Source organism: Aythya ferina (genome assembly GCF_964211825.1).
Source record: "Aythya ferina genome assembly, chromosome: 16".
Classification (NCBI taxonomy): domain Eukaryota; kingdom Metazoa; phylum Chordata; class Aves; order Anseriformes; family Anatidae; genus Aythya; species Aythya ferina.
Window position 1 is genome coordinate 1,258,397 of NC_140315.1, and position 26,513 is coordinate 1,284,909.

At 62.5% G+C, this 26,513-nt stretch overlaps 3 protein-coding genes across 9 annotated transcripts; all 3 read right to left on the bottom strand.

The window, feature by feature from the left end:
- Nucleotides 1-653: 653 nt before the first annotated feature.
- SDCBP2 (syndecan binding protein 2) lies at nt 654-4,505 on the bottom strand. 2 transcript variants are annotated; one of them, XM_084538406.1, is made up of 9 exons: nt 4,469-4,505; nt 3,712-3,792; nt 3,557-3,626; nt 3,170-3,273; nt 2,816-2,977; nt 1,975-2,150; nt 1,725-1,896; nt 1,310-1,401; nt 654-1,195 (listed from the first exon to the last, which is right to left on the bottom strand). In XM_084538406.1, the coding sequence occupies exons 2-9, from the start codon at nt 3,763-3,765 to the stop codon at nt 1,141-1,143; spliced, it is 885 nt and encodes a 294-aa protein (XP_084394532.1). In that variant the 5' UTR covers nt 3,766-3,792; nt 4,469-4,505; the 3' UTR covers nt 654-1,140. The 2 variants fall into 2 exon arrangements, with proteins under 2 accessions (XP_084394532.1, XP_084394531.1); XM_084538405.1 differs by lacking the exon at nt 4,469-4,505 and having other exon boundaries at nt 3,712-3,837.
- Nucleotides 4,506-7,433: 2,928 nt separating this feature from the next.
- Nucleotides 7,434-15,599, bottom strand: FKBP1A (FKBP prolyl isomerase 1A). Of its 3 annotated transcripts, none has more exons than XM_084538156.1 (5): nt 15,450-15,599; nt 15,254-15,301; nt 9,232-9,344; nt 8,334-8,486; nt 7,434-7,609 (listed from the first exon to the last, which is right to left on the bottom strand). In XM_084538156.1, the coding sequence occupies exons 1-4, from the start codon at nt 15,589-15,591 to the stop codon at nt 8,358-8,360; spliced, it is 432 nt and encodes a 143-aa protein (XP_084394282.1). In that variant the 5' UTR covers nt 15,592-15,599; the 3' UTR covers nt 7,434-7,609; nt 8,334-8,357. The 3 variants fall into 3 exon arrangements, with proteins under 3 accessions (XP_084394282.1, XP_084394281.1, XP_084394280.1); XM_084538155.1 differs by lacking the exon at nt 7,434-7,609 and adding an exon at nt 7,760-7,892; XM_084538154.1 differs by lacking the exon at nt 7,434-7,609 and adding an exon at nt 7,760-7,896.
- A 955-nt stretch (nt 15,600-16,554) lies between these two features.
- Nucleotides 16,555-24,217, bottom strand: LOC311445751 (sodium-dependent lysophosphatidylcholine symporter 1-like). 4 transcript variants are annotated; one of them, XM_084538160.1, is made up of 15 exons: nt 24,008-24,217; nt 22,157-22,276; nt 21,709-21,833; nt 20,932-21,064; nt 20,533-20,611; nt 20,004-20,161; nt 19,836-19,926; nt 19,466-19,587; nt 19,272-19,355; nt 19,067-19,150; nt 18,794-18,906; nt 18,515-18,658; nt 18,098-18,274; nt 17,865-17,912; nt 16,555-16,948 (listed from the first exon to the last, which is right to left on the bottom strand). In XM_084538160.1, exons 1-14 carry the CDS (start codon nt 24,080-24,082, stop codon nt 17,870-17,872), a joined length of 1,548 nt encoding a protein of 515 aa, XP_084394286.1. In that variant the 5' UTR covers nt 24,083-24,217; the 3' UTR covers nt 16,555-16,948; nt 17,865-17,869. The 4 variants fall into 4 exon arrangements, with proteins under 4 accessions (XP_084394286.1, XP_084394284.1, XP_084394285.1 ...); XM_084538157.1 differs by lacking the exon at nt 16,555-16,948 and adding an exon at nt 17,058-17,198 and having other exon boundaries at nt 24,008-24,214; XM_084538158.1 differs by lacking the exon at nt 20,004-20,161 and having other exon boundaries at nt 20,447-20,611; nt 24,008-24,214.
- Nucleotides 24,218-26,513: the final 2,296 nt, after the last annotated feature.

Below are 26,513 nucleotides of genomic sequence, written 5' to 3' on the forward strand. Positions count from 1 at the left end.
CAAGGGAACGGGGGTCCCGGCCCCGGTGCTGGTGTGGGGCTGGGACCCTCGGTGTGGGCAGCGGCGATGCCGCGGGTTTGGAGGGACGCGGGCAGGGCCAAGCTCCCTTGCCCACCCCCGCCCGGCCACAACACCCCCCCCCCTTGCTGGCAGCCTCCAGAAAATGCCTTTTTTTTTTTTTTTTCTTTTTTCTTTTTTTTTTTTTTGAAAAGCAAAGACAGCAAAGGTTGGTCAGCGGGGGGCCGGCGAGGCACCAGACTTCAGGCTCCCTCCTGGGTGTGCCGAGGGGCGCGGGCCCCGGCCCCCACCACGAATGTCTGCGGCTCCTTTGTGACTTGAATTAACGATGTGTTCTCCCCCCCCCCCGCCCCCCAGCTCCGCTCTAGCACCCATGGGTGCTGCAGGAGCTGGCGACGCTCATGGGGCCCTGGCTGCTGCCCACTCGCCTTGGCCCCCGCCGTGTCCTGCATGCCCCGAGCCTCCCCGCGCCCCCCCTGTCCGTGGGGCCGGGGGGGGCACCGTGTAAAATATTCGGGGAGAAGCGGTGGGAACGCAGCCAGGATATCAGCCTCTCGTGCAATGTAGTTGTGGATCCGTGTACGCGTCTGTCCGACTATCCAAAGCTTTGCCAAGAAATAAATGTAACGACTATATTTGAAAGACAAATCTATATAATATATTTTTTAAATACAGAAGTGAAAAAAAAAAAAGCTGTAACCTCCCCCCCCCAGTCCCCCTTTCTCTCATTCTCCACTGTCCTGTACTCGCTGTCTGTGGTGGATGTAATAAACGTCGCTGGGTCTGTGTCTGCTTTCGCTGGAGCCAGCTTTTGGCGTCTGCCCCGAGGGCAGCTGAGTGGCCACAGGGGACATGAGGGGACGTGGGGGGGGACCCTGGGACAAGGGCGGGCAGCGTGGAGGTGGGGGCACCTTCCCCATCCCCGCTGCTGAGAGTGAGGATGCGGGACGGCGCTGCGCTGCCCTGCGCTGCCCTGCAGCCCCAGGCTCTTTATGGGTTTCTGTGCTACAACAGCTACTTTGGGGGGCTGCAGGGGTCCTTTCTAGGGTCCCTCCGAGCCCCCCCACTTCCAGGCTTGGCTGGGGGGGTGCCCACACCGGTGTCAGGATGGCGGCGATCGCATCAGAGGTCGGGGATGGAGTGGTCCATGGACGACTTCACCAGCCCCGCCGACAGCCTGGGCGCAGGGGAGGTGCTCAGCGGAGAGCCCCCGGGTCCCCACGGGGGTAACCCTGGGGCTTTTTTGGGGAACAAACAAGGGACAGGGGGTGCGGGAACCCCCTGGTCTCACCGTTTGACCATGTGCTCGTAGATCACGGCGGGGATGATGGTCAGAGTGACGACGTTCCCCGCATCCGCCAGCACCTCCATGAGCTGCTTATCCTGGGGGCGAGAGGGTGGTGGGAGGCGAGCGGTGGCCCCCGTGGCCCCCCCCCCAGCACAGCAGCTCGCAGTGCCTGCCCTGGCCACATCCCGGGCACAGGACAGGTGTGTTTTGCACAGATGGTTGTGCAAAAACTAAAAACTTTAAGGGATAAAAACGCGGGGGTGCAACAACCCGACCTCCCCAACCCACACCTCCCCCGGGGTGGCAGCACCCTGATGGCTCCGAGTCTTTAAATCCTGCTGTTTGAACCCAAAAAAGACCCTAGAAAAGGCCGCAGGGCAGCACCTCACTGCCAGCAGCCACGTTTTGGGGTCCCTACCTTCATGCCGATGACGTTCTGGCCGTTGACCTCGCAGATGTAGTGGTGGGTCAGGAGGCCGTTGCGGGCGGCCGAGCTGTCCTTGGCCAGCGACACGATCTTCCCCTTCTTCACCACGACGCCCACGTGGCCGGTGCTGTCCTTGTGCACCGTGACCGTGCGCTGGAACGGCCTGAGGGGACAACGGGCTCAACGCCAGCCCCGTGCGTGGCACCGTGCGCCCGGGGGTCCCCCCCCCGGTGCCGCTCACCTGTCCCGCACCACCATGACGATTTTCTCCGGGGACGCCTTCTTCAGCGCCCGGTGCGCCTTGTCGCTGCTCCAGCCCGTGCAGTTCTTGCCGTCGATCTGCAGGATCTGGTCGCCGAAGCGCAGCCCCACCAGCGAGGCCGGCGAGTTGGCCTTCACCAGCTGCACGAAGATGCCCTGGGGACGAGCGGGGAGCGATGGCACGGGGCTGGCACCGGGGACCGGGTAGCCGTGCCGTGCTGTGGTGTGCCAGGCTGTGCAGCGGTGCACCGTGCCATGCCGTGCTGTGCCGTGTGATGGTGCAGCCCACCGTGCTGTGCCGTGCCATGGAGCACCACACTGTGGAGCACCACGCCGTGCCATGCCATGCTGTGCCATGCCGTGCCATGCCATGCCATCCTGTGCCATGGAGCACTGTGCCATGCCGTGGAGCACCGTGCCATGCTGTGCTGTGCCATGCCATGCCGTGCCATGCTATGCCATGCCATGCCGTGCCATGCCATGCCGTGCCGTGCCGTGGAGCACTGTGCCACGCTGTGCCATGCCATGCCATGGAGCACTGTGCTGTGCCATGCTATGCCGTGCCATGCCATGGAGCTCCACACCGTGCCGTGCTGTGGAGCACTGTGCCGTGCCATACCTTGCCATGCCGTGCCATAAAGCACCATGCCATGCCATGGAGCACTGTGCCATGCCGTGCGATGCCATGCCATGCCACGATATGCCGTGGAGCATCGTGCCATGCCATGCCATGCCATGCCGTGCCATGCCCTAGAGCGCCGTGCCATGCCATGGAGCACCACACCGTGCCATGCCCAGCCCCTACCAGCCCAGCCCCTCACCTGGTCGATGTTTCTCAGCTGCAGCCCCGTCTTGCCCCTCTCGTCCTTGCAGAGGTGGATCTCCCGCACGCCCGGCTTGATCTCCGCCCGCCGCAGCCCCGCGTTGTTCCCGCTCAGGGGGGCGACCAGCTGGCCCGGCAGGGGGCCAGCGGGGGTCAGCGCCTGCGTTGGAGCCAGATTTCAGCAGGGGTGCAGGGCCCTGTGATGTCCCCAACCTCACATCAGCCCTCGGGGGACACCGTGCCCCTGCCCCGGGCAGGATGTGGCTGCGGGAGGGACCCCCCCGGGAGGTGTTTGCTGTGTTTGGGGGGGTCCCGGCACCCGGCAGGTGGGAGCCCCAGCCCGGACACCTACGGTGCTGCTGTCCGGGAAGAGTTTTTTCTGGATCTCTTCGCTGGAGAGAGCGAGTCCCATGTAGTCCTCCAGCTCCGCCAGGTTGGGGTACAGCATGGGCGGTGCTGTGGGGCACAGCGAGGACGGCTTTAGTGGGGGGGGTCCCCAGTTTACAGCCACCCCCCCACACACATCAGGGAGCCCCCCAGGACCAGGAGCCAGCAACCGGCACAAGGGGCATGGAGAGAGCCCCCTCGGGATGAGACAAAGGGGAGAAACCCCCAAACCCCATCCCCTACCCGTGCACCAAGCTGTGGGGGGGTCCCCGCTGAGCCCCCTGCCCGTGGTGGGCGACCCCCCAACCCAAACAGCCCCTTGACACCGGGAGCTGATCACAGCCCACGTTACCAGAGGGGAGTTTTGGCTTCTCCGTGAGCACCGTCGTGGCGGGGGTGCCGACACCAGCGGCTGCCTGCGCCTGGCGAGAGAGGGGGGGGTGCTCGGGGTGAGCCCCTCGGGGTCAGTCCCTCCCCACCCCATAGGGACGTCGATCTGACACCAACCTGCAGGACCTGGTGGCCTTTCATGTCCTCCAGCGAGGGGTAGAGCGTTGCCATCGCTGCTGCTGCTGCTGCGCCCGTGTCCTGGGACAGGAACGGGGACGGGGTTGGGGCAGTTTGGGGACGGGGGCGCCTCTCCCCGAGCATCACTCGTGGCCCCACGGGGATGGCACCGGGGCAGGAGCCTGCCTTAACCCCAACCCCAGCTGCTGCCCCCACAAAGCTGGGGCTCGCCCTGCTCCCTGCGTGCCTGGCTCCGTGCCCTGGCTATCACCCACGGGCTCTGGAGTGACTCAGGGCCGTGTCACCGCCTCCGTCACCTCCCGGGGATGGGACACGGGCGGCCGCGTGCCGGGCACGAGCACGGGCACGAGCGTCCCGGTGGCTGCTGCTCCCGTGGGGAACCGACCCCGCCGTCCTCCAGCACCCATCGGGGCTGTGCCAACATCCCCAAACGTGGCAGGGAGACGTCCCCATGGGCGGTGTCCCCATGGGCACAGCCCTCCCGTCGCTGCCCCTCGCCGCCTTTCCCCCCTTTCCCCCAGCCCCCTCCACCCCAATGTCCCCGCGCGGTGCCCCCAAAAGCATCCCCCAAACCTCGGTGCGTTGGGGGGGGGACAAACCCAGACCCCGCTCTGACCCCTTGAGCCCCGTGGGAGCTGGGCAGGGTCCTGCCTGGCAGTGGCACCCCCAAGATGTGAGCAAGCCCCCCCCAGGACCCAACCCAGCTCCCCAGGAGCCCGGATCACCCCAAACTCACCTGTGATCAGCTCCGGCTCCTGCGCGCACTGCCCTGTGCCTGGCCCCGGGGCTTTATAGCAGTGCCTGGCCCGGGGAGGAGCTTGGTGGCTTCAGCTGACTGCCACCACCCCCAGGTGGGGCACAGGTGAGGAGGAGGAAGAGGAAGATGAAGGCAACGCAGCCCGGAGAACCGATATCATGGGGGTTTCGGGGGGTGCTGACCCCCAGCCAGAAGCACGCGGGGATGGGGACAGGGACGGGAGCAGCTTTCCGTGGTTCCAGCCATGCTGGGTGCTGCAGATTTGGGGCTGTGCACCCCTGCACCCCACCACGGAGACCCCCACCCCTCCCGGCATCGCCACCCCAGGTGCCCCCAGCACCCAGCTGGGTGCCACCACGGTCACCGTGCCCCAGCCTGGGGCCACCACGGCTCCGTGCCCCCGGGGTGTGGGGTGGGCGCAGGGGGGTGCCCGTGCCAGGAGCCCCGCGTGGGCGGCCGCCTCCCGTGACCCCAGTTTGGGGCGCGTGGGGCTGACGTGCCCCATCCTGCACCCATCCAGCCACCAGGCCCCGTGGGCACGTCCCAGAGCTGGGAAAACTGAGGCAGTGCCACGCTCGGTGAGTCAGGGCGCAGGCGGAGGGTGTCCCGCTGCCATGGGACATCGCCGCGTCACCCCGCTCCCCAATCCGTGTGGCACCGACCCACACGATGCCATCGTGTCCCCAAGTCCTCGGGGAGCAGAAATGGGGTCCCAAAGGTGCCCAGAACTGGTGGCAGCAGCCTGGGAACGGGGCCAACAGGAGCCGGGCACGTCCCAGCCCTGCCCGCCGGGCCAGGAGGAAGCGATTTATTTACTGGCGGTGGTTTTTTATTTATTTACTGGAGGTATTTTTAGCCCGGCCGTGCCCAGGACGGGAGCGGCCCCACGGCTGAGAAAACGGGGTCAGGAGCAAGCGTCGGGGAAGGGAGGCAGAGCCAGGAACCCTCCTGGAAGGGACGGGTCCACGGGCAGGAGGCTGCGCCTGCCCCGGACACCGCACGGGGATGGGGCTGGGGGGGCCCTGGTGCAGGCTGTGGCTTCAGGGGGGCACGGGGAGAGCCTGGGGACACGCTGCTGGTGGCACACACACCGTGTGCACTCACACTCGCTCACACTTGCACACACACACTCCTTCTCCGTGTCCCCGGTGCCACCTCTCCGAGCCACCAGCCCCCTGGCCACGCAGCCCCTTGGACAGACGGCCAGGAGCAGCAGGACAGGAGGACAGGGACAGCCCCAAGCAGCCCCCTCCAGCCCCTTCCTCCTCCCAGCCCCCCCCTCGGTGCTGCCTTATCTCTGCTCCCAGCGGCTCGGCACAGCCTGGCACCGGTTAATAATTAAGGCAAAAGGCTGCAGGAAGAGAAACCCGAGCTCACCAGGAGTTTCCGCCCAGGTGCGGTCACCAGGACGCTTGGGAACATCCATCCCGAGGCACCCAGGCGAAAACGTTCCCAAATTGGGTGCTGCGGGCACCGGGAGCCCAGAGGGTGGCAGCCCAGCCTGCAGACTCTGCGTCTTCTCCCAAGGCACCAGCTCCCTCCAGCGCCTTTTCCAGCCTCCCCGCAGCCCCCCCTGAAACACAAACGTGGCTCCCACGGCCCCGCTGCAGCTCGGGGACTCGCCCCGGCTGCGTTATCGATCGTGGCAAACGGAGCAAAGGCCGGAACCAGGCACCAACCCTGGGGACCTTGAGCCTTGAATTCGATGTTCAGCCCCGTGCCCTGTGGGCTCCTCGACCCCGAAACAGGCAGCGAGAGCAGCAGCACCCACGCCCCGAGCCCCCAGATGATTCCCCACCACCGAGCGTGCAAGCTTCTGCAAGAAAAGACCAAAAAAAGAGGGGCTGCAGGTGAGGAACCACAGCATCGCCCCAGCCACCCCCTTGGAGCAAAGCCCCTGCCAAACCAGGCAGGCAGGAGTGCTATTTCCAGCCCCCAAAAGACCCAAAAGACCCAAAAACGGACAAAATAAGACTTCCCTGGGGCAGGGAGCACCCTGGGTGCACTCCGTGCTCCCCGTCGGGGCCGGATGCTGAGGGTGATGCTCAGCGGGGTTGTGGCGAGGCGATGCTGCAAAACCAGCAGGACACCACTTCATTATTTGCGCCAAATAATTATTGGGGGGGGGGCCCAAATTATTCCCTCTGCACCCCAGGGCAGGAGGCCGGCCCTCCCCAGCGCCCCGCGAGCCGGAAAAAAAAACAAACCTGGGAGACACAGGGCTGAGAAAAGCCAGCATAAAGCGTTTTTATTGCAATAATAAAACTTGATACCTTTAGGCGGCGGAGAAGGAAGTGAACGGCGGCGATTTCTCAATTTCTCTCACCAAATCACTACGCGGGGCAGAGGGAGGAGGGGCAGGAGGACAGCAGCGGGGGGGGGGGAAGCTACGCGGCGCAGGAGACCAGACGAAGCGGCGATGACCAGCATCAGGTGGCAGGAGAAAAAAGGCCGGGGGGGCTCAGACCGGGGACAACCGGGATCTGATGTTTCCTTCCCAAAAGGGAGAGGAGGAGGGGGGGGTCACACACACACACACGCGCACACACACACATGGGGGGGGTGTTTCCATGCGAGCTGACCCCCACCAGCCCCCCCGCCACCTCCCCTGCCGACAGCACCTTCCGTTTGTCTGCCGATTTTTGTGGTTTTATTCAAAAAAAAAAAAAGCTCGACGTAAGTTTTTTTTGAATTTCTAGGGCGCAGCGGAGCTCCCACGGGCACCCCGTCCCCGCAAACCCAAAACGTGGGTTTGGGGACGGACCCGCTGAGCCGGGAGGGGGGCGCGGGGGCAGAGCAGCCCCCGGCGATGCTGCGCTGGCCCCCGGGGAGCAGGGGGAGGACTCGCTGCTTCCTCGGGTGCAGGCGGGGTGACTACACACCATCCTAGCACTGCTGCGCTCCCCGCATCCGTTCCGCCTCGCCAGCCTCACCCTGCTATGGCTTTTTTTTTTTATTTTTTATTTTATTTTATTTTTTTTTTTGCAGCAGCAATTTTCTGGTTTGAGAACACCGCAGAGATCTGCGCACCCAGGCGAGTAACCAGCGGGTTTTCCTCGCCTTCAAATGACTCCTAGCTAAAAGGTCAGCCCGTCTGCGTGCTGCCGGTCAAAACTACACCTGGAACAAAAATAAGATGAAGGACCTGACCCCCCCCAATTTAAAAAAAAAATAAAAATAAAAATAATAAAAAAAAGAGTTGAGGTTTACGGCGTATAGTTTAAAAAGACATAAAAACACGATACGAGGAGGAAGAGTCAGACGCAAAGCTTAGTGACCAAAGGCATTCAATCAAGGTGTAAGGTTATACAATGAGTGTAGTGGACTATCAGGAAAAGCTCCGTACAAAGTCATGTGCACTCTTCTTGAAGCTGAGAATTCTGGATTCCTCCATGTGCCAAACCTGCCTGGGGGAAGAGAGGAGGCACCGTGACCAAGCCCCGCAGGGGGAAGGAGCACGCTCAGCCAGAGTGGCTCTCGCTGCAAACCGCAGGGTTTGCTCAAAGCAGAAGTCGAGCCCTGGTGACGAGGGGGGGTGGGAAATGGCTCGGAGAGCACGGCCCCATCCTGCCTGCACCGTGGGACCCACGCGGGGGTGGAGATGAGGTGCAAAAGGCAGCGGGGACACAGCGTGAAGGAATTGAGGCACGATCAGCCAGCACCAGAACGTCCCCGAGGCATGAGCCTGCTGGGAACTGCCTGTGTCACCAGAGGGATCCCCAAATCACCAAGCCTCCCACAGCCAGAAATCCTTCTCACAGCCCCAGCCACCCCCCTCCCCAAAAGGCAGAAGATGGGGGGGGCCTCGAGTCTTCCCCCAGCCCCCCTGCAGCCCCCTCCTTACCCGAGGACAGGGCGTTGGGGTAGGTCATTCCAATTTCATGAGCTCCACGTCGAAAATTAGAGTGGCGTTGGGTGGGATGATCCCCGGGTGGCCGGTAGAGCCGTAGGCGTAATCTGGGGAGATGGTCATCTTCGCCCGCTGACCAACGCTCATCTGGGGGCAGGGAAAGGGACAGGGATGTCAGGAGATGTGCAAATATTGTGAGAGTGGCAGCAGGAGGGACACAGACCGGCCTCTGCTCCCCTCCCTGCGCTGGGAAGGAGCGAGGGCAGAAGAGGAATGGGAAAACCATCAGAAGGGGAAGGCACAGGCTGCCAAAGGAGCAGGGCTGCCACAGAGCCGGGCTAGCCACGTCCTTCAGGCACATGTTTTTGGGGCCAGGCAGGGACTGCCAGACCGTTCCCTCCAGATGGCAGCATCCTCGTGCTGCGCGCGGCGTGGGCGCCGGCTCCCAGCCGCAGTCACGCACGCTGGGGCCGAACCGTGCCACCGAGAAGCCTCCCTCCATCCCTCCCTTCATCCCTCCAACCCTCCTTTCATCCCTCCATCCTTCCATCCATCCCTCCCAGCCTCTGCGTGGGTTTTGCAGCCCGGGAGCCGTCGCTGCCGGGAGCTGGGGGCCCCCCGAGTGCTCCCCGCGGAGCTGACTCAGTCGAGAAATGTCACCGCTGAGTCACCGGCGCGCGCCGTAGGTGTTCCTCAGGCCCGGCCCTGCTCCGTTCCTGCCATCTGGCAGGTGGCAAACGCAGGAGGTGATGATATTCACGCCCACGCCTACCCGTGGCAGAGGGGGAGGAAAGCACGGAACGGGGGGCGGGGGGGGGCGAGATAAAAGAGCTGCACGCAGCCATCCGCGCCCACGCCGGTGCGCCCGCGCGCGGAGAGAGGCGGCGGGTACCTGGGCGACTCCTTCCTCCCAGCCCCGGATCACCTCCTGCTTGCCCATCACGAACTTGAAGGGCTTGTTCCTGTCGCGGGAGGAATCGAACTTCTTCCCGTCCTCCAGCATACCTGGGGAGAGAAAGGAGAGGGGGGATGAGGCTCGTCACCAGGAACGGAGCCACGCAAACGCAGCCGGGCCGTTTGTCACCTGGCGGTGACGGTCGCCCCGGTGGAGCTCACGTGGCCCTGAGTCAAAGGGGATTTGCAGCAGCCTCATTTCTCAGCCTGGGGGTGAGCCCCCCTTCACCAGCACCTCCTGTTGCAGACCGGGGCTGCGGGAGCACCCTTGGGTGGGCAGGATGGGACCCCTCCAGCACCGGCTGCTCCCCACGGCACGGCACGAGCCACCCGGGCAGGTTTCCATCCTCGCACGCTGCTGGCCCCACAGGAGCCAAACCGTGCCCAGGAGTGCTGGGGAGGGGGGAAAACGGTGCCACGTGCCCCGGGCAGCCCCCGTCCTGCAGCCCCCACCACGTAGAGCAGGCTCCACGGCTCCGACTGATACCCCAGGGCTAAATATAACTCCCCCGGCACGGCACGAGCAAGGGAGGAATTTCCTCCCTGCGCCGCGGTCCCTCCCTTGCTCCCTGCGTGACCTTCTTGGGGAATCTCGCAGCCGGAGCTGCCTCATAGGGGCTGAGGCTTTGCTGGGAGAAATTTGGCTGCTGGACAGGCGACGGCCACGCCGGGAGCCCTGCACGGCCACCAAGAGCCCGGAGAAGTTGGTTTTGTACCTGGGGTGTCCACACCGCCGGCACACGGAGCTGGGAGAGGGCTGTGGGCACAGGAACCAGAGCTGAGGGCTCGCAGACCCCAAAAGCAGCAGCTCCGAGGGCTCTGGGGTCGCTGCAGCAGCGTTGGGATGGAGCCTGCAGAGCCACGTCTGGGGTTGTGGGGTCCTGAGGCTGCTGCCAGCTCCCCGTGCCCCTGCCCGGGTCCAGGAACAGCCACGTCCCCTCTCTCCTGAGGCTGCCGCGGCCATAAAAAGGCAGAGGCTGTGCCCGTGGCAGCTGCTGACGAGCAGCACCCAAGGGTTTGAAATCTAAGAGCAACCATCGGCTGCTGCAAACGTTTCTCACTTCTCGACTTCCCCAAAAAAGCCCGGAACTTGTTTTTTTTTTCTGGCTGAAAAAAAAAGGTCTCTCGAGAAACAAACCTGTCGCCTCGTCCAGCGGCGCACGGCCCGCGGTGATTTCCCCAAACCCTTGAGTCGCTGCCCAGGGGCGAGGGAAAACACGAAACAGGGCACCTGCACAGAGGGCAGGACGCAGCAGCACGGGTACAGGACACCCACGGTCCCCGGGGACGGGGCCAGCACCCCCCTGAGCCCACCCAGGGCAGGATTTTCTCCAGCAGCTCATCACGGCAGGCTGCTGCACATCCCCCTTGGCCTCCCAGAGCAGCCTGTCCCCGTTTAGCACCGCACCACGGTGCGGGGAACCCTGCTGCCCCATTTATTTTGGGGAGGGGAGGGGAGATTTGAGCTCCACAGAAAGCAAAAAGCTCCCCGCCGGGGCCCCAGGCTCTGAGAGCATCAGCAGCAGCTCAGCTGCTCACCCCCCGTTGCAGCCCTGGACTTTGGAACAGCAAATCTGGCTTTTTCTCGTTTCCTCCTTCCAGGACAAACCTCTCGGTGCTCAGCCTGCTCCCAGCCCTGCCTGGCACCGCTCCTGTCCTGGGGACAGGTGAGGAAGGCCAGGAGGGGTGGCGCAGGCTGCCCCGAGCTCAGCTCCGTGCCCTCTGGGGTCACAGGGAGCCGGGGAGGTGCAGGAGGGGGCACCTCGTGCCCACCCTTTTTCCCCTCCCTGCTGCAGGGAAAGGGAAGAGGCTGCGGCCGTGGTTTCCCCACCCCAAAATCGGGTGATGAAAACGAGCACGGCCTTCACCCTGCCATGCTCTCCCCTCATCCCCTCCATGCTTCGGTTCCGTGCCCAAAGCCCCCGGGACCTGGAGGCAGCCAAAAACCCTCTCGTATGGGAAACCCTTGGGGCACCTGCTTCCTGCAGCAGCATGGAATGAGCCAGCTGAGAGCGAACCCAAAAGCACCGCTGGTGCTGTGGGAGTCGCCACGCACCCTTTGGCACAGGTCTCACCTTCCCAAAACCTGGCCTCGGGGGGAATTTCCAAGCGGGCAGCTCCCCGCCCGCAGGACAGAGGGGTTACCCCATGGAGATGCCTGCGCCAGCCCAGAGGATCCATCCCCCGAGCCAGGAAGGTGCTGGTTGCACGCGGGGCTCATCCTGCTCCGTGTTATGGGGCCATGGGATGCCCCCCACCACCACGGCAGCGGTGAAACAAAAAAAAAGGCTGCAGCCCTTCGGAGGTGGCATCCTCATCTCCGGCACATCCTCCGCCGGAGAGGCTCCCAGGAGATTTCTTCCTCCAGCCTCCGACGTGTATGAGCAACCATTTCCTCATCCCTGCCGGCCCCGAGCGAGGCGATAATGAGATCTCAAAGCCATTAGTAAGGCCGAGCATCCTCTGGATGCAGGCAAAGCCCCAAGACTCTGCGGGCAGCCAGCAGCAGGAGCCGGCCCAGGCCACGTCCCGGCTCGTCGCGGTGACGCCGCCTTGGGGACCCCACAGCGGGGCCACCACGGCTGCTGGAGCCACCCCAAAGACACTGGGGGGCTCGGAGGAGACGAAGCAAAGAGGAGAGCAGGGAGATTGTGGCCGAGACGGGCTGCTGCCGTCACACCGGGGGCTCTGGGGAGCAGCCGCGGCGCTGCCAGGTCTCTGCCACACTTGGCACGCTGCGGCCGGGAGCAACGCGCGGCTTGGCCCTGCTGCTCCAGCTGGAGGAATGGACGGCACGGAAAACCCTTTAAGACTTTCCCATTAAGACTCGAGGGCCCTGAGACACCTGAGGAGCGACCAGGACCCGCTCCAGCCCCGTGCCACGAGGTTGAAGCTCGCCTCTGCTCCGCGCAGCGCTTCGGGTTTTGAGCTTCGGTGTTGGAGCTGCTCGCAGCCACTCCGAAGCCACAACCCAGCAGGTTCCTACAGCCGGAGGTGGAAGAGGCTCTGCAGGAGGACGGGACCCCACACACGGCTTGGGGACAGGCACTTTGGGCTCCTGCGAGCGCCGGGCTGCTGCTCACCCCCGTAGGAAACGTCTCGCGACCGCAGGCTGCTGCTGGGCGAGCGTGGCAGCGCGCGAGGTGCTGTGCAAAACAGGAAGAGCCCTGAGCCCTGCCGAGCCCTGCTCAGCCCTCACAGCAATTCTGGGGACAGATCCTGCTCCCTCTGCGCCCATCCTGCCAAAAAAAAAAAGGTCAGAGCTCTCCAGCATCAATCCCTGCTCTGAGCCCAGCTCCCTCCGAGGTGCTGGGCCAGTCCCGGTGCTCCCCAGCACGGCCACCGCTCCCCCAGCTCCTCTCTTCTCTTCTCTTCCACCCTGCTCCCAGCACCGGGAGGGCTGAAACCCCAAGTCCTGGCTGTGCTTTGGGGTGCTGAGTGCCCCCACCCCGCCAGCAAAGCCCCCCACGAGCCCGATCCAGGCAGGATCAGGGCTGCAGCCACCAGCCACGCGCTCCCCACGCTCCCCAGCGACCCTCCCATCCCACTGCCATCGCTCCTCAGCGCATCAGAGGACTTTACCCTCCGTTTACTTTCCTTTAACAGCCTCCTGTAGCACATTTCACATCAAAGGCTCTTTCGAAAGCCCCGCTGTGCCAGCTCCTCCATTCCCCTGCAGGCTCGACTCCAACTGAGAGGCAGAGCAGGCTCCCCGCTGCCCACCCCACGGGGACCTCCCAAATCCCCAATTCCCTCAGCCCAGCGCTGCTGGAGCAGCTTTTCTCCCTGCCTGACTGGGACCAGAAGAAAGGGACAAGGTTCAGCTGCCCCAAATCCCCCCCCACACACACCTCTGCTGCTGCTGGGACAATCCCAGCACGAGGGGTTGGTGGCTCCCGAGCCGAGAGGCACGAGGATGCTGTGCTCTCCGCATCCTTCCCTGAGCATTGCCCTGTCCGTCTGTCCATCCCTCACAAACCTGGGATGAAAAAACTGCTCTCACCCATGCAGAGGAGCTGCAAAAAAACCCGGGTTCTGGGGCGAGGGGACAGCAGCCCTGCGCCTGCCTTAAATTAAGCCATCAGCCCCGAAGCACCCGGGGGTGCAAAGGATGGGAAAAGCCGGCTCCCCGTAATCCCCCCTCCTCCCTCAGCTCCCTGGCTTTTTTTTTTTGCTTTTTTTTTTTTTTTTCCCCCCAAAATGGATTTTAATCAAGCGACTGCAAATCTACAGCTCGGGGAGGGAGAGCGGAGGCGCTGCACGCCCAGCAGGGCTCGCGGTGCCCAACGCTCCCTGTGGGTTTCTGCGCAGGGACAGCCACCGACGCGCCCCTACTGCTGCCCCCGCGCTGCTCCGGGCTCGATAAATGTCACAGCGAGCCACAGGGCTGAGGAAATCAACCGTTTCCCCTATTTTTGGGAAGCTAAACTCGCTTCTCTGCTCTCGGGGACGCGGGGAGCATCCAGCGACACAGCAGGGGCACGGTGGCCGGAGGGCACCACGCGCGGTGGACTGGGGGGCTTTCCATTTCGGCTGCCTGCCCGGGGTGGGTGGGATAAATGCCAAAAGGAGACAACGGTAACAACAAAAAAATATATAAAAATGAAACGGAGAACCACTCCCAAGCCCAGCTTATCACCTGCTGCTGCCGGGAAGGGGCTGGCAGGAGAGGAGCCGGCGTTGGGAGCCGCGAGGGCTGGCAGGAGGCAGGGCTGGCCCACCGAGAGCCACTTGACTGCCTGCCAGCGTCCCTTTGTTCTTCCACCGGCGGAGGAAACGGGGGCTGCCGGCAGAGCCCGAGCTGCTTCCTCTCCTCCCGAGCAGGGAATTAAAAATGATGCAGGGTGGGGTGTGGGGGGAGAAGGAGGAGAAGCAGATGGGCCGGACGGCGAGCTCAGACAGCCCCGCGGGAGCTTTTTGGGGCGCCGCAGAGCCCTCCTGCCCCTCTGTAGGGCTTCGCTGTGCACGGCCCGGCACCATCATCCTCATCCTCATCTTCCTCCTGCCGGGGGGGGGCAGGAATTAGCAGAGCCAGATGGGCCGAGCCCTGCTCATCGCGGGGTTTCAGGGGCTGACATGCTGAGCTGGAGCTGCAGGAGGAGAGGCGAGACCCCCTTTGGGGAGGAGAGACCCCTCTTTGGGGGAGGCGAGACCCCTCTCCATTTGGGGCGTTTTCCAGGCTGGCGACGTCGATTTATTCACGAAATCCACAGAAACCATCAAAGTGCAGCGCGTGGAACGTCACCCACCTCGGCTATGGGGCTGCCCTCCCAAAAAACCCCACAGGAGATCCCTCAGGGGGGGATCCCGCAGAGCTGGGGACACCCAGTGCGCCCCCACCCCAAATCCATCCCGGGCTGCGCCGGGGTTCCCCGGTTGCACCCCACAAGATACCCCCAAGGGGAATATTGGGGAGGGGGCCCCGGGGACGGCACCGCTCCCCTACTCCCCAGGGACCCCCCCTCTGTAGCAGGAGGGTCCCAAGGGGGCACACCGAGCACCGGGGGTCTCACCCCGACCCCTCATAGCCCCACAAGAGGGGGGTCTCCTACCCCAAAACCCCCCCGGTGCCACGGGGGAGAGTCCCCCCGTGCTCAAATCAACTCCCACAGGGACAACCGGGGGCACCTCCCCCGGCCCTAAAACCAACCGGGGGCACCCCGGGGCCCCCCACCCCCGCCGGGGGCCGCCCCTCGCCCACCTCGAGCCCCTCACGGGGCCGCCGCGGGGCCCCCCCACCCCGTTCCCTCGGGGAGCGCCGCGGCCCAGCCCGGCCGCCCACACGCCCGGGGGTCCCCGCAGGCTCCCGGGATGTGTTTTGGGGGGATAGGGGGGCACATCCCGGTGGGGGCCGTTCTCCTATATCGCGACTTTTTGTCGCGGGGCCGACACGAATCGCGATACCCCCCCCCCCCCTTCCCCGGTACCGGCAGCGGGGGGGGGGGGGGGGGGGTACTCACCCGTGTAATGCACCACGCAGGTCTGGCCGCGTTTAGGGAATGTCCGCCCTACGGGGAGAAACACACACACACACACCCCATCAGCCAACCGGGCCCGGTACCGGCACCAACACCGGAGCAGCGGGCCGAGCACCGGGGAGGAGAAGGGGGAAGAAAAAGAAAAAGAAGACCTAAAAATCCCCGGGCACCGACTCACCGTCGCCGGGGGCGATGGTCTCCACGTGCACACCCATCCCGGTGCCGGTGCTGCCGCCGGTGCCGCTCGTCGCGCACCCGCAGCGGCCGCAGCCCGAGGAAGGAGGGGCCTGGGGCTGCGCAGCCGCCGCCACAGCCGCCATGGAGCCCGCCCGCCAGCCCGCCCCGCCCCGCCGCCATCTTGCCCGCTTCCCCCCCCCCCCTCCTTCCTGCCCGGCCCTCGGCCGCCATCTTGGCACCGCGCGGTTGCCGGGGAAACCGGAGCCGGGCTCGGTGCAGCCCCCCCCCCTCCGTCCCCTTTTTTTTTCCCTCTCTATAATAAATGTTTCAGTCTTCAAAATAGGACTGTGAATATATCTCACATCCCCGTTCCTGTGCCCTCAAGGGTTTCGGGTGTCCCCAGGGTCAGCAGCACAGTGCAGGGGTTTGGGCAATTCCACGTTAAAAAGGGCGGCTTTGGGCAATTCAGGGGGCTTTCTAACGGGAACAGAAACTGCTTCTTTTTATTATTATTTAGCTTATAAAACTCGTCTGTCCAGGCACAGGTTTCGCTTCAGAGCGGCCTCATTTCTCACTCAGCAGCACCAGGGGAGCAGAAGTGCCAAGGACAGGCAGGAGGTGAATAAAAACCCAGGATTTTCTGCAAGTGCGTGAAAATAGGACACGAGGAGACACTCAAAACCCGCTTCATCCCATTATCTGTTACTTTAATTGCTTCTCTTCCTTGCCTGCATTCTTTTAAATACCAAAATACCCAATTTTGTGTGTCTTTTTTCCCTTCTTTAAGCTGTAGCGTTATTATTTCACATTAAAAGTGTAAGGTGCAGCTCCTGCCCGTGGTCTGTGACTTTCCTTGAGCACCACCAGGGCAGAAAATAAACGAGGGTGGAAGAAAATAAACGAGGAGGAGAAGGGGCAGACCGCAGCCCCTGGGTCCAACCTGCCCTGGTCCGGAGCAAGGGAGGGCTCAGCTCAGGTTCTGGTGTTCAAACTCTGGGGAAAAACACAACGGCCCCCCCAAAAATAAATAAATTCTGCTCCAAGCTCTCCCTGCCCTTTGGATCAGCTGCTGGCAGAACACGCGGAGGAATAAAGACCAGGAGGGAAAAGCGTGATCGCTCAGATTTAATAGCATAAAAAACAAATGAGATTTATTTTTTTTTGGTGTATAGAAGTATCTCCCCGTATAACAGGCACCACAGAGGCCAGCAGCCACCCCGTGCTGCAGGAGCCTGGAGCCCACTGCCCGCACGTGCTGCAGGGTGGGAGCCCCCACTCAGACCCTGCCTCTGGCCCGATTAATGTGTGCCTTCGAACATAATTAATGCTTGCTGCAGGGTGTTAAAACCCCAGGAAGCAGGGTGTTGCCTTGTGGTTCGAAGGCTCTTGCTCGTTCGTAAACCTGCGGGCAGCGAGGCTGAAAAGCGACGTGGTGGCGGAGGGCAGCACATCCCAGCGCCCAGCCGTGGACTCGGGCACTCGCGAGAAACATCCTTCACGCTCCAAAAACAAAACAAAACAAAAAAAGTAAAAAAAGTAAAAGGGCAAAAAAAAAGGAAGCACTTTGTGTTTCTGAGAAATTACTCTGAAGCTGGGCTGTTGCGATGATCCTGCAGATGCCCTGATGTGTCTCTAAAGCACGATCTCCCCCCGCCCGTGGCGAAGCTGTGCCGCGAGGCTTCAAATTAATTCAGCACCCAACCGGGGAGTAATTTGCTCAGATCCTGCCAGTGTGCACCGGACCGGAGAGCTGCAAGGTCAGCCAGCGGTCAGACACAGCCCTAGCCCTAAAAATCCCCGGTCTCTCCCGCTGCCTCGGCGCGGTGCTGAGCGGAGCCGTGGTGCTGGTGGCTGGAGGGCCGATTCTGCTCTCCCCCTGCTGCCAGGAGGGACGTGGGGGTGCCGAGAAGCACTGGGGGAGATGTGGCCGTGGGCTGCGATTTAAAAGCCACTCAGCTGCTCCTGACTGAGCTGCTCCCCCAATATCACCGCTCCTGCACGAGCTTTATGCTCCTGGCTGGAACTTCACCCACGCTCAAAGAAATTGTAAACCTTTTTTCCTATAAAAAGGCAGCCTAAGCACAGAGAGACGCACTATCCAGGTGGTATTTTCCCTAAAAAATCGAGTTTCTGTCAATAACAACCCCCGTGGTCTTTGTGCATCCCACATGTTTAGGTGCCACCTCCTCACTGCAGCGTGTTTGAGCATCGCGGTGAGGCGGCCGGGGCCCCTTCTCCCCTGCACAGCACGGATCTTGCCCAGATCTGTTGGGACCTGCAGGAATTCGAGGCCGAGGACCCCTGCCAGCCTGGCCTTTGGGACATGGAAATGGGAAACAAGAGGAAACGAGGGCTGTCCCCGACCCCAGCACATCCTGAAAGCACAGCAAACCCAAGCCCGTCCTGCTGAACTCACCCGGGTCAGCCCTGGTGGTGCTCCGAGCTGCTGCACTGTGCCTGACGCCTGTTAAAAGGAACACAAGCGCTCGTGAAACCTGGAAGCAGCCCCTGAAATAACCCTAAAACCCTTGAGAAAGGCATCCCAAGAGAGCCGGGCACACGCAGTCCTTCCCCTGCGCCCAATTTCTGCAGGGCTTGGACCAACACAGGCACCCGGCACCGCGGCTCCATCAGGGAGCTCGCATTTACCCCATCGCCTCCAGCTCCATCCTCATCTGCTTCCTCCGCTCCTCATTGATGGGATGGAGGCAGAAGAGGGTGATGGCAATGAGCAGCAGGGTGATCGGGACCGGCGCCATGAGAAGCTTCAGGGCCAGGGTGACGGAGGGGTTGTACGTGCAGTCCCCGGTGCGGTAACCTGCAAAACTAAAGAACATTTCTCCTTCCCCACCAGCCCCCTGCACAAAGGCAAGCGGGCACCTCCGTCTCTCTCCTCTAGAGGCTGTATTGGGGGAATTCCCTCTCCTTTCTGCTCCTTTCCTATGTTGGAAAGGCAAATTTGGGTGCCCCTGCAATTCATTCCAGCATCTCCACTCGGATGCTCCAGAAAATTGTGCTGGGCTGCCAAAGCTGGGGGGAGGGAGGTAGTGCTCGGTGGGGGCTTACTGTAAACCCAGCGTCGATATCCCCACGGCAAGGCCGCCTGCAAACTTGTTGAAGAAGACGTAGAAGGAGTAGAAGAGAGCCTCCAGGTTGAGGCAGCTGGGGTTCCTCAGCATGAAGTCATCCACTGCGTCGGGCAGCATGGACCTGGGCGCAGACAGCCCCGTGGGCATGGTGAAACCCATGTTGGTGCTGCCTGAGCTCGGCCACCGCTGCTCCCAGAGCTTTCCAGGCAGCAGAAAGGGAAATCCCTTGCAGAAGCCCGGAGGTGCCCTCGCTCACCAGGGCAGGAGGTAGAGCACGGCCATGCTGCAGCCTGCCACCACCATCAGGAGGACGAAGGCCGGGAAGTTGTGGCTCACCTGGGTGATGGCCACCAGGGCCGGGATGATCAGCTGGGGAAGCGAGAGGAAGAGGAGAAACAAAAGCACTCGGGCACTTTCTGCTGCTCATGGCTCTGCTGAACCTCGAGCCACGCTGCCCCTGCCCCACACATTTTGTGATGGGTCCTGGGCAGGCTCCTCGATCCACAGCCACAACCGGGGGCAAACTCACCGCCAGGCCCACCGTCACTGCCGTTTTCTTCCCAAATCTCCCCAAAAACCACTGCCAGAAGGGGATAGAGAGGGAAGCTGTGACCTGAGGAGGAACCAAAGGAGCTCAGCGATGTCCCCCAGGACTGCTGGTCTCTGCCCTGGGGACATCCTTGCGGGTTGGCAGCGGTGTTGAGGGGTGTGGGGTGACGCTGGTGCCCACTCACCAGCATGACGAGCACCAAATGCTGGAATTTCCCGGCCAGCCCCGCGGCGTGGATACAGAAGAAAGCAAAAATCCCCTGCATGACCTGGGAAGGTGACACGGGGACATTCGTAGGGTCCCGAATTCGCTGCCGTGATAGCGTGCGGGGTCACTTCCCCCCCCCGAGCTCTCCTCCTGCCGAGGCAGCTCTCGCACCTGGAAGGCCAGGGAGGCGAAGAGGAAGCCACAGAGCAGCTGGGTGTAGGGTTTGTGTCCCACGATCATCCTCAGGCAGCGGGTGAAGGGCAGCCCAGCCTTCCCCAGGGGGCTGAGGGGCCCTGGGGAGAGACAGCGGGGTCGCAGGGGCGGCGATGGGAGGCACAGGGGAACGGTGCCACCGTGTCCGGGTGCAGCTCAGCTGGGCGAGGAGCTGGAGTTTGACATCTCGGTGCGGAGATGACCACACAGAGATGCCAGCTGCGTGCAGGATTTTGCTTCTCCGCAGGCTGCTCCCCCTTTTAGGAACCCACAAAACCTCTGCAAATCCCCCCCCCTTCGCCACCCGGCTGCACCCGCACGGACTTACCCGGCTGCTCCCTGACCCCGAAAACCAGAACCAGACAGGAGAGGCAGTAGATGGAGCCCAGCACCAGGGAGGCAGACACGTAGGCTCTGCGCTGGAAAGCGAGAGGCAGCGCGGTGGCACCGCGGCTACCGCAGGCGACCCCTGCCCCGCGTCGGGACCCGTCCTTACCGTGCCCTCCAGCCATCCCACGAGGCTTGGGGTGCTGCTGTTGGGCTGGGTCCCGTTCCCCAGCGAGCAGCCGTGCGTCAGGCGGCCGTGGGATGCGCCCACCATCTGCCCCTGGATCCCCGAGCCGAGCAGCGTGCTGAACACCTCCAGCCCCATCCCTGCCGGGCGGCCGGGAGAGGAACCTCAGCCCCACAGCCCCCCTGGCTGCTGGGACGCGGCCCTCAGGACCACGGAGCAGCTTTGGGGATGGAATTGGAGGCACCAGCATCCACAGCTGTCCCAGGAGGAGAAGAGACCTGCTGTTTCTACCTGTTCTCATTTTTTTTTTTCCCTTTCTCTCCAGCAGTGACTGCTGGAATGCGTTTAGGATTCCTAATAATGCGTCTGGGTCCTGTGCCCTGCAGAAGACCACGCTGGTCTCATGGCATCCTGCTTCACCCCACCTGCTTTGTGGCTTGTTCAAAGCTGAGGAACTCCTTCCCCTCTGCTCCGGGGAGGGTCTCCGGGTTATAGGGACACGGGCACTTACTGTAGGCGGTGGCCGAGTCTCGGTCCCTCTGGGTTCCTCCCAGAAACATCGTCAGGGACGAGTAGGGCACGTGGTAGCACTGGGGAGAGCACCGAGCGCTCAGCTCCAGCTGCTGCTCCCCTGCTCCACCGCCACAACCCACCCCGGCCCCCCTCCCCTGCTCTCGGGTGGCTTTTTGCCCTCTTTTTCTTTTTTTTTTTTTGCTTTTCCAACAGTGCAGCGATGGAGAGGTTTGTATCACCGTAGACAGGCTGCCCAGCACTAAAATTCACCGCTCCAGCTCCCCGTCCCCTGCTCCCCATCTCCCAGACCCAGCTCCAGCTCCCTCGCAGCAGGGGCTGTGGCCGGGACACCCCGGCAGCAGAGGATGATGCCCCGGGAAGGAACCGTGTCCCTTACAGTCATGCAAATCTGGAAGAAGTTGTAGGTGAAGAGGTACCACAGGAATTTCAGGGAGGCGGGGGCGCCGTCCGCGAGGGTGGACCACAGCAGGCAGTAGCAGAGCACCCCGAATGGCGTGGAGCACGCAATCCTGGGGAGGAAGCAGAGCTGGTCAGATGTGCCTCCGGATAAGCGGGCAGACTTCCCATTGCACAAGCTGCAGCCTCGTCCCCAGCTTCCAAACCGCAGCCCGGCTGTGAGATGGGGATCTGCGAGGGGCAGCTCCGCTCGAGGGCACCTCCAGCACTCGGGCTGGGAGGAGAAAGGGGGTGAGAATAAAAAGATTGCCAAAAAAAGTCATTCCCGAGTTGTTCGCAGCTTCTTATTCTGCTGAAACACCCGAAGTCCTCGCTCGCCCTGCGGCAGAAAGCTGGGGGCTTTCTGTGGGCAATATCTGCTCATGGAGAGGGCCTGGTGGAGAGCTCCTGGCACAGCCCCAGTGCCAAAACCTGCGTGTGCCCCCGCAGGGCTCCAGGACACCAACCACCACGGCCTGAAACACGGGAGGCCTCGGGGAATCAGCAAGCACCCAGGTGTGCAGCACACTCCTCCTGTCACTGCAGCGACACGCGGACCCACTGCAAGGTTTGTTACCCTCAGGACCTGAGGATGTTTGGCTTTCGTAGTTCTCCTAAGCCACAACCACGTCAAAGTCTCAGAGCAGCATCCCAGCTGCCTCCTTGGAAGGTTTTTGAGCCCAAAACCTCACCCCTGAGGCGCCGCACGGACGCTCACCATGGGATCAGCTTGCCGTATTTTCTCCTGGGGCTCTTGCTGACCAGGAAGCCAACAGCAGGGTCAGTAACTGCGTCCCAGGCTCTTCCGAGGAAAAGGATCAGAGAGGCGTGGAACGGCTCCAGCTGGAGGGGAACCAGAAAGCACGGCTCGAAAGAGAAAAAAAAGTCCTGGTGGAAGCTGCGAGCAGCCAGCACGACGCAGCTGGCTCCAGCCAGCATCCCCTGGAGACCGCTTCAGGCACTGAAATGGCCTGGAGACACCTCCTGTGTGCCCACCGACGGTGTTTGCATCGAGAAATTGGGATTTGGAGTGAACAACTCATTCTGGAGAGCATTTCCAGGGGCTTTGGACACCTTTGGACACCTCTTGAACTCCACCCCTGCGCCTGCCTGCTGGGTTTACGCCGAGCCCCTTGGCAGAGAACCGCACCGCGCGCGGCGCTCACCTGCACCACATCCAGCAGGAAAATCTGGAGGAAAAACCCCAGGGCATTGCCTGTCATCTGGTAGGGGATGCCCCCGACGGCGTAGCAGAGCTTCCTGCACAGCGGCAGTCCTGGCTTCTCCTGCAACGGAGACGTGGAGAGGAAGCCCACCCGAGCACCACCAGTCCCTGGTGCCCCTTACCGCTGCTCCCCCCAACCCGCCGGGCCCCCCGAGGCCAGCTGAGACCCTGCACCACGTCCTATCCCCCCAGAACACCCATCCTAGCCATCCTTTCCCCTGCTGTTGAGCCACAGTTTCGTGGTTTGAATTCTTTAACACGAAGCACAAAAGGTACCACCCTGCCAGCGGCTGTGGCAGAGGCCATCCACGCGGAGATCCAGGATCCGGGGATCCCCATGGGTCATCCGGGGAAGCACAGGGAAGGTTTCAGTGCGTGGCAAAAGGGCAGATGGCAAAGCCTCTGTTTTATTTGGCCGTGGTGAGCGTCAGTAAATAACCGCACCAAGCCTCAAATACCTGGCAAGCGCCCAGCAGCAGCCTCCAGCCCCGACATGGAGCCGCTGCCTGGTGCCGTGCGCTCTGCGCCGTGGGGAGCACGCGGTGGGACACGGGGTGACACCACGGGGAGCACGCAGAGGGACACGGGGTGACCCCGTGGGGAGCGGGTGGCCAGCCCGGGCTCAGCTTTCTGCTCGGATCTCGTGAGCAAATTGCCACCGTTATGCCCAGGGGTGCAGTGCAGGCGCCCGTGCCGACCTCCAACCCCACCGCAGGCTGTCTTGGGGGGAGCACACTCATTGGGACCTCAGGTCCCAGGCTGAAAACAACACTTTTTGGGCTTTCCCAAGGCATCGAGCAGCTCCAGTGTTGTTGGGGAGGTGCTGGCCTTGTCCAGCCGTGGCTATAAAAGGCCACGGGCTCCAGCAGCAGGAGCTGAGCAGAAGAGCAGAGCGTGACAAGGGACGAGAGCTTGGCTCGGAGGCAGCTGGACGGAGCAGCAGACCGCGGGGTCACGCCAGCGCCAGGGTCAGAGGGGAATGGAGCCAGGGATCGCTTCGTTCCCACGTGCCCTCAGACCCTGCGGGGTGAGAGGGCAGCAGCAGCTCCCCAGCCCACGCAGGCTCGCTGCGATGCTGACCGCTGTCCCCACGGGGTGACGGAGCTCCGTGCAGCACTACCCAGGGGCAGCCCCCAAAAACACTGCCCGGACACCAGGAGCAGCGTTCCAGCAGGCCCCGAGCGCCTTCCCTTTGTGCAACAATTAGCAGCAGCTCCTCTGCAGCCCGTGCCATGGAAAAACCACCGGCACCGCTGTGCCTGCCGGGGTACCGGCCCCTTCCTGAGCCCGCTGGCCCCCGTGGGCCCCGCTCCCTGCCCATATCACCGGGCTCCAGCCTCACCCCGCGGGGACGGCTGCAGCACGAGGCTTGCAGCACCGCCGAGCAGCACTTGCTCCTACACCACACCATTTCCGCAGCAGCTCAGCGTCTGAAACCACGGAGGCATTTCTCTCCGTTATTTCTCTCCTCCGTTATTTCTCTCCGTTCCGCGGCAGCTTTTGTTGCCTTGACGCTCTCCGCAGCTCGCAGGGCGCCCCGCACGCCTCTGCCCCTTTCTCCTGAGAGGCAGCAGCAGCAGCGGCAGCAGCAGGCAGAGCCTTGCTCTAACAACATCTTCCCCAGCTTGAGTCATAAAAACGCTCCGAAACACCCCCGCAGCCTGTGCCTGCTCGAGCCGTGCGGCGCTGCGGGGGTGCCTGCGCTCGCGAGGCTTGGTGCGCACGTGTGAGACGCGCTCCTGTGTGTGAGGCCGCGGCACCCCGAAGGCCACAGCACCCCAAAAGCTCCTACCTCGCCCTGGGACGCTCTCCCCTGCGGGACTGCTCCCTCCTGGCCCTCAGCATCTCCGTGAGCGCCACGAAACATGACCGTGTCCTTCGCCCGCGCGTGGCCGCGGCGGCGCAGAGGCTTCCTCGCGCAGGGAGAGGAAGAAGGCGGCGAGGAGCGCACCGCAGGCACCGAGCAGAGCGAGATGGAGGTTTGGCAAGGGAAGATGCAACATCTGAGAGGCCCCCGGGGCGGGGGGGGGGGGGGCTGATGGAGGAGAAGCGAGAGGCACCGAGGGAGGAGCGTGGCCGGAGCCTGCCCACGCGGCGGCGGCGGGATGGGAGCTCCAGGATTTTGGCAGCCATATGGAGAAACGTGGTGCTCTTCGACTGTCAGACTGGGTCTGGCACCTTCTCCCTGTCCCAGGGCTGCTGCCACACCAGGATCTCAGGGTATGGAGGAGGAGGCGCTTGCCCAAGCTCCAAGCCATCCCCGGAGCAGCTCCAGCCACAGCAGCAGCGAGCACCGGCGCACAAAGCCCAGCACAAGCAAGGAAAGCAGGGAGAGCACAGCATGACCAGGGAGGTTCTCGCCCCAGGTTGCTCCCAAAAAGCTCCTCTCCCCCAGAGGCTCCAGCAAGAGCAGGATCCCAGCTCTGGCTTCTTATCCGGGGCTGCACAACCCTCAGCCCCTCTCTTTGCCCTCTCCTTAACGGGAGCGAGACGTTGGCGCTGCCCTAGCCCAGAGCAGAGCAGGAGGCGTGGGATGTGAGATCAGTAATTACCAGCCTCTTTCAGCCTGCGCTCCTGAGAGATCTCCCACGGCAAGGCAGACCCCACACGGCATAATTTGAGCCCAGCGAGGAGAAATTTGCTTTTCTTCGGCACCTTTCACAGCCCAGCGGTGGAGCCCAGCAGTCTCGGTGCCACAGCCAAAAAATTACCCCTGCATTAGGAGCGGCAGGAGCCCGGGGGCTGCGTGGGAGAGCTCACGGCACGCAGCCTGGCAGGAGAAGGCAGAAATCAGCTCGAGGAGGCGGGCAGGAGGAGGGGGGGGGGTCCTTGTGCTCGGCCACCCGCTCGCAGCAGTCAGCTTTTTACAAATGCTGCTCCAAATCGGTCGCAGGAGCCTCACCCTGCTCCTGCCCAGGGCACCAAGAGCCAGTCCCAAGGGGAATGCGAGCACCCCTTCTGCAAGGCTGATCAACACGCTGGTAAAAAAAATAAATTAATTAAAAAGCATCATCTCCAGCTCAGCCTTGCCTTGTCCAGTGGGGGTTAATGTAAAAACAAAAAAACAACCCAAATTTTGCAGGCTGAGTCAGAACTTGGTTAATAAGCCGCAGCACAACTGAGTCAGCGGCATCTCTTTTCACTGCTATTTTTCTGACATCTCAGATAACAAATATCGCTGGCGCTGGACCACAGCCAGTGCCGTGGGAGCCAAATCGCTGTCTCCCACCAGCATATCTGAGCACGCATCTCCATAAGAAAGCAAAATGCATCCCTACCCACCCGAGAGGAAAGGGGAAACTCAGAAGGAAACATAAAAGCCTGGATTTTATTATTTTATTTTATTTTTTCTAGGCCATTTTGTACCCGCTCAGTACGCAAACCTACATAGGGGCAGAGACAAGGCACCTTTTGCAGTTGTACTCGGCACTTAAAATCCGGCTCCTTGGCACTCATTTACTCCCCAGGTGCAAATAGCTGCATTTTCTGCGTATGCACCAGAAATCCAGCAGGCGACCAAGCCACCTCCCAGAGTAGCTGCCTCTATTGCTCCCTGGCTGTGTCAGAGCACAATTCTCGTCGACGCAGGCAGGGAAGCTTTATTTTTGCTCTGCTCAGATCCTCCCAGAGCCCTTTTTCCTGTTGCTCGGTGCCTTGTGCAAGACGCCGTTACCCATCTCATCTAGACAGCACGTCCTGGCCGCTGGTGCAGCGCGGGGAGCTCTCATCCTGCCTCTGCGTGACAGCGTGGCTCAGCTTTGTGCCAGAGAGACAGATTTTGGAGCACGCTCCCCCGGGGAGTTCAGTTGTACCCAAAGGCTTCCGTTGGGGGCACTTTTTGATCAAAAATAAAGTGCAGCACCCACCTCCCCGGCTGCTAACGGGCTGCTGCAGGCGGTAAGCTCCCCAACAACGCTGTGCACCAAAGCCCCAAAGCTGACCCAGCAAGCTCATCATGCACACCACGGGTCCTGGAGCGAAAGGACGATGCTTTTTCCATCTCCACCTCGACTTTTTGCTGTCAGTTGCTTAGGAATAGGCTTTGAAAGAGGAGGGAGAGAAGCCAGCGGTGCTGCAGCTGCACAAAAACCCTGAGCCTTGTGCCGAGGGAAGCCAGAGCTCTGCTGCTAAAGGAACGGGGTCGTGCTGGAAGTTACTCACTGCACGGACAAGGTCCCTTCCCCAGAACCCAGTTCCCTGCTGCAGAAGCACGAGATCTTATCTCCGAGCCCGGGGCCCAGGAACGCGTGATTCAGACAACCCCAAGCCCTGCCGGTTCCACAGCTTTTCGCAGGGTG

Coding starts and splice junctions, on each gene's coding strand:
- FKBP1A (XM_084538156.1), bottom strand. CDS start 15,591: ATGGCGGCTGTGGCGGCGGCTGCGCAGCCCCAGGCCCCTCCTTCCTCG. Junction 15,302..15,449: donor GACCATCGCCCCCGGCGACG/GTGAGTCGGTGC, acceptor TTCTCCCCGTAG/GGCGGACATTCCCTAAACGC. Junction 8,487..9,231: donor GGGAGGAAGGAGTCGCCCAG/GTACCCGCCGCC, acceptor CCCTGCCCCCAG/ATGAGCGTTGGTCAGCGGGC.
- LOC311445751 (XM_084538160.1), bottom strand. CDS start 24,082: ATGTTTCGTGGCGCTCACGGAGATGCTGAGGGCCAGGAGGGAGCAGTC. Junction 22,277..24,007: donor GGAGAGCGTCCCAGGGCGAG/GTAGGAGCTTTT, acceptor TCTCCGTTGCAG/GAGAAGCCAGGACTGCCGCT. Junction 18,275..18,514: donor ATATCGACGCTGGGTTTACA/GTAAGCCCCCAC, acceptor AATGTTCTTTAG/TTTTGCAGGTTACCGCACCG.
- SDCBP2 (XM_084538406.1), bottom strand. CDS start 3,765: ATGGCAACGCTCTACCCCTCGCTGGAGGACATGAAAGGCCACCAGGTC. Junction 3,274..3,556: donor GAAGCCAAAACTCCCCTCTG/GTAACGTGGGCT, acceptor TGTGCCCCACAG/CACCGCCCATGCTGTACCCC. Junction 1,196..1,309: donor TACGAGCACATGGTCAAACG/GTGAGACCAGGG, acceptor CCCTGCGCCCAG/GCTGTCGGCGGGGCTGGTGA.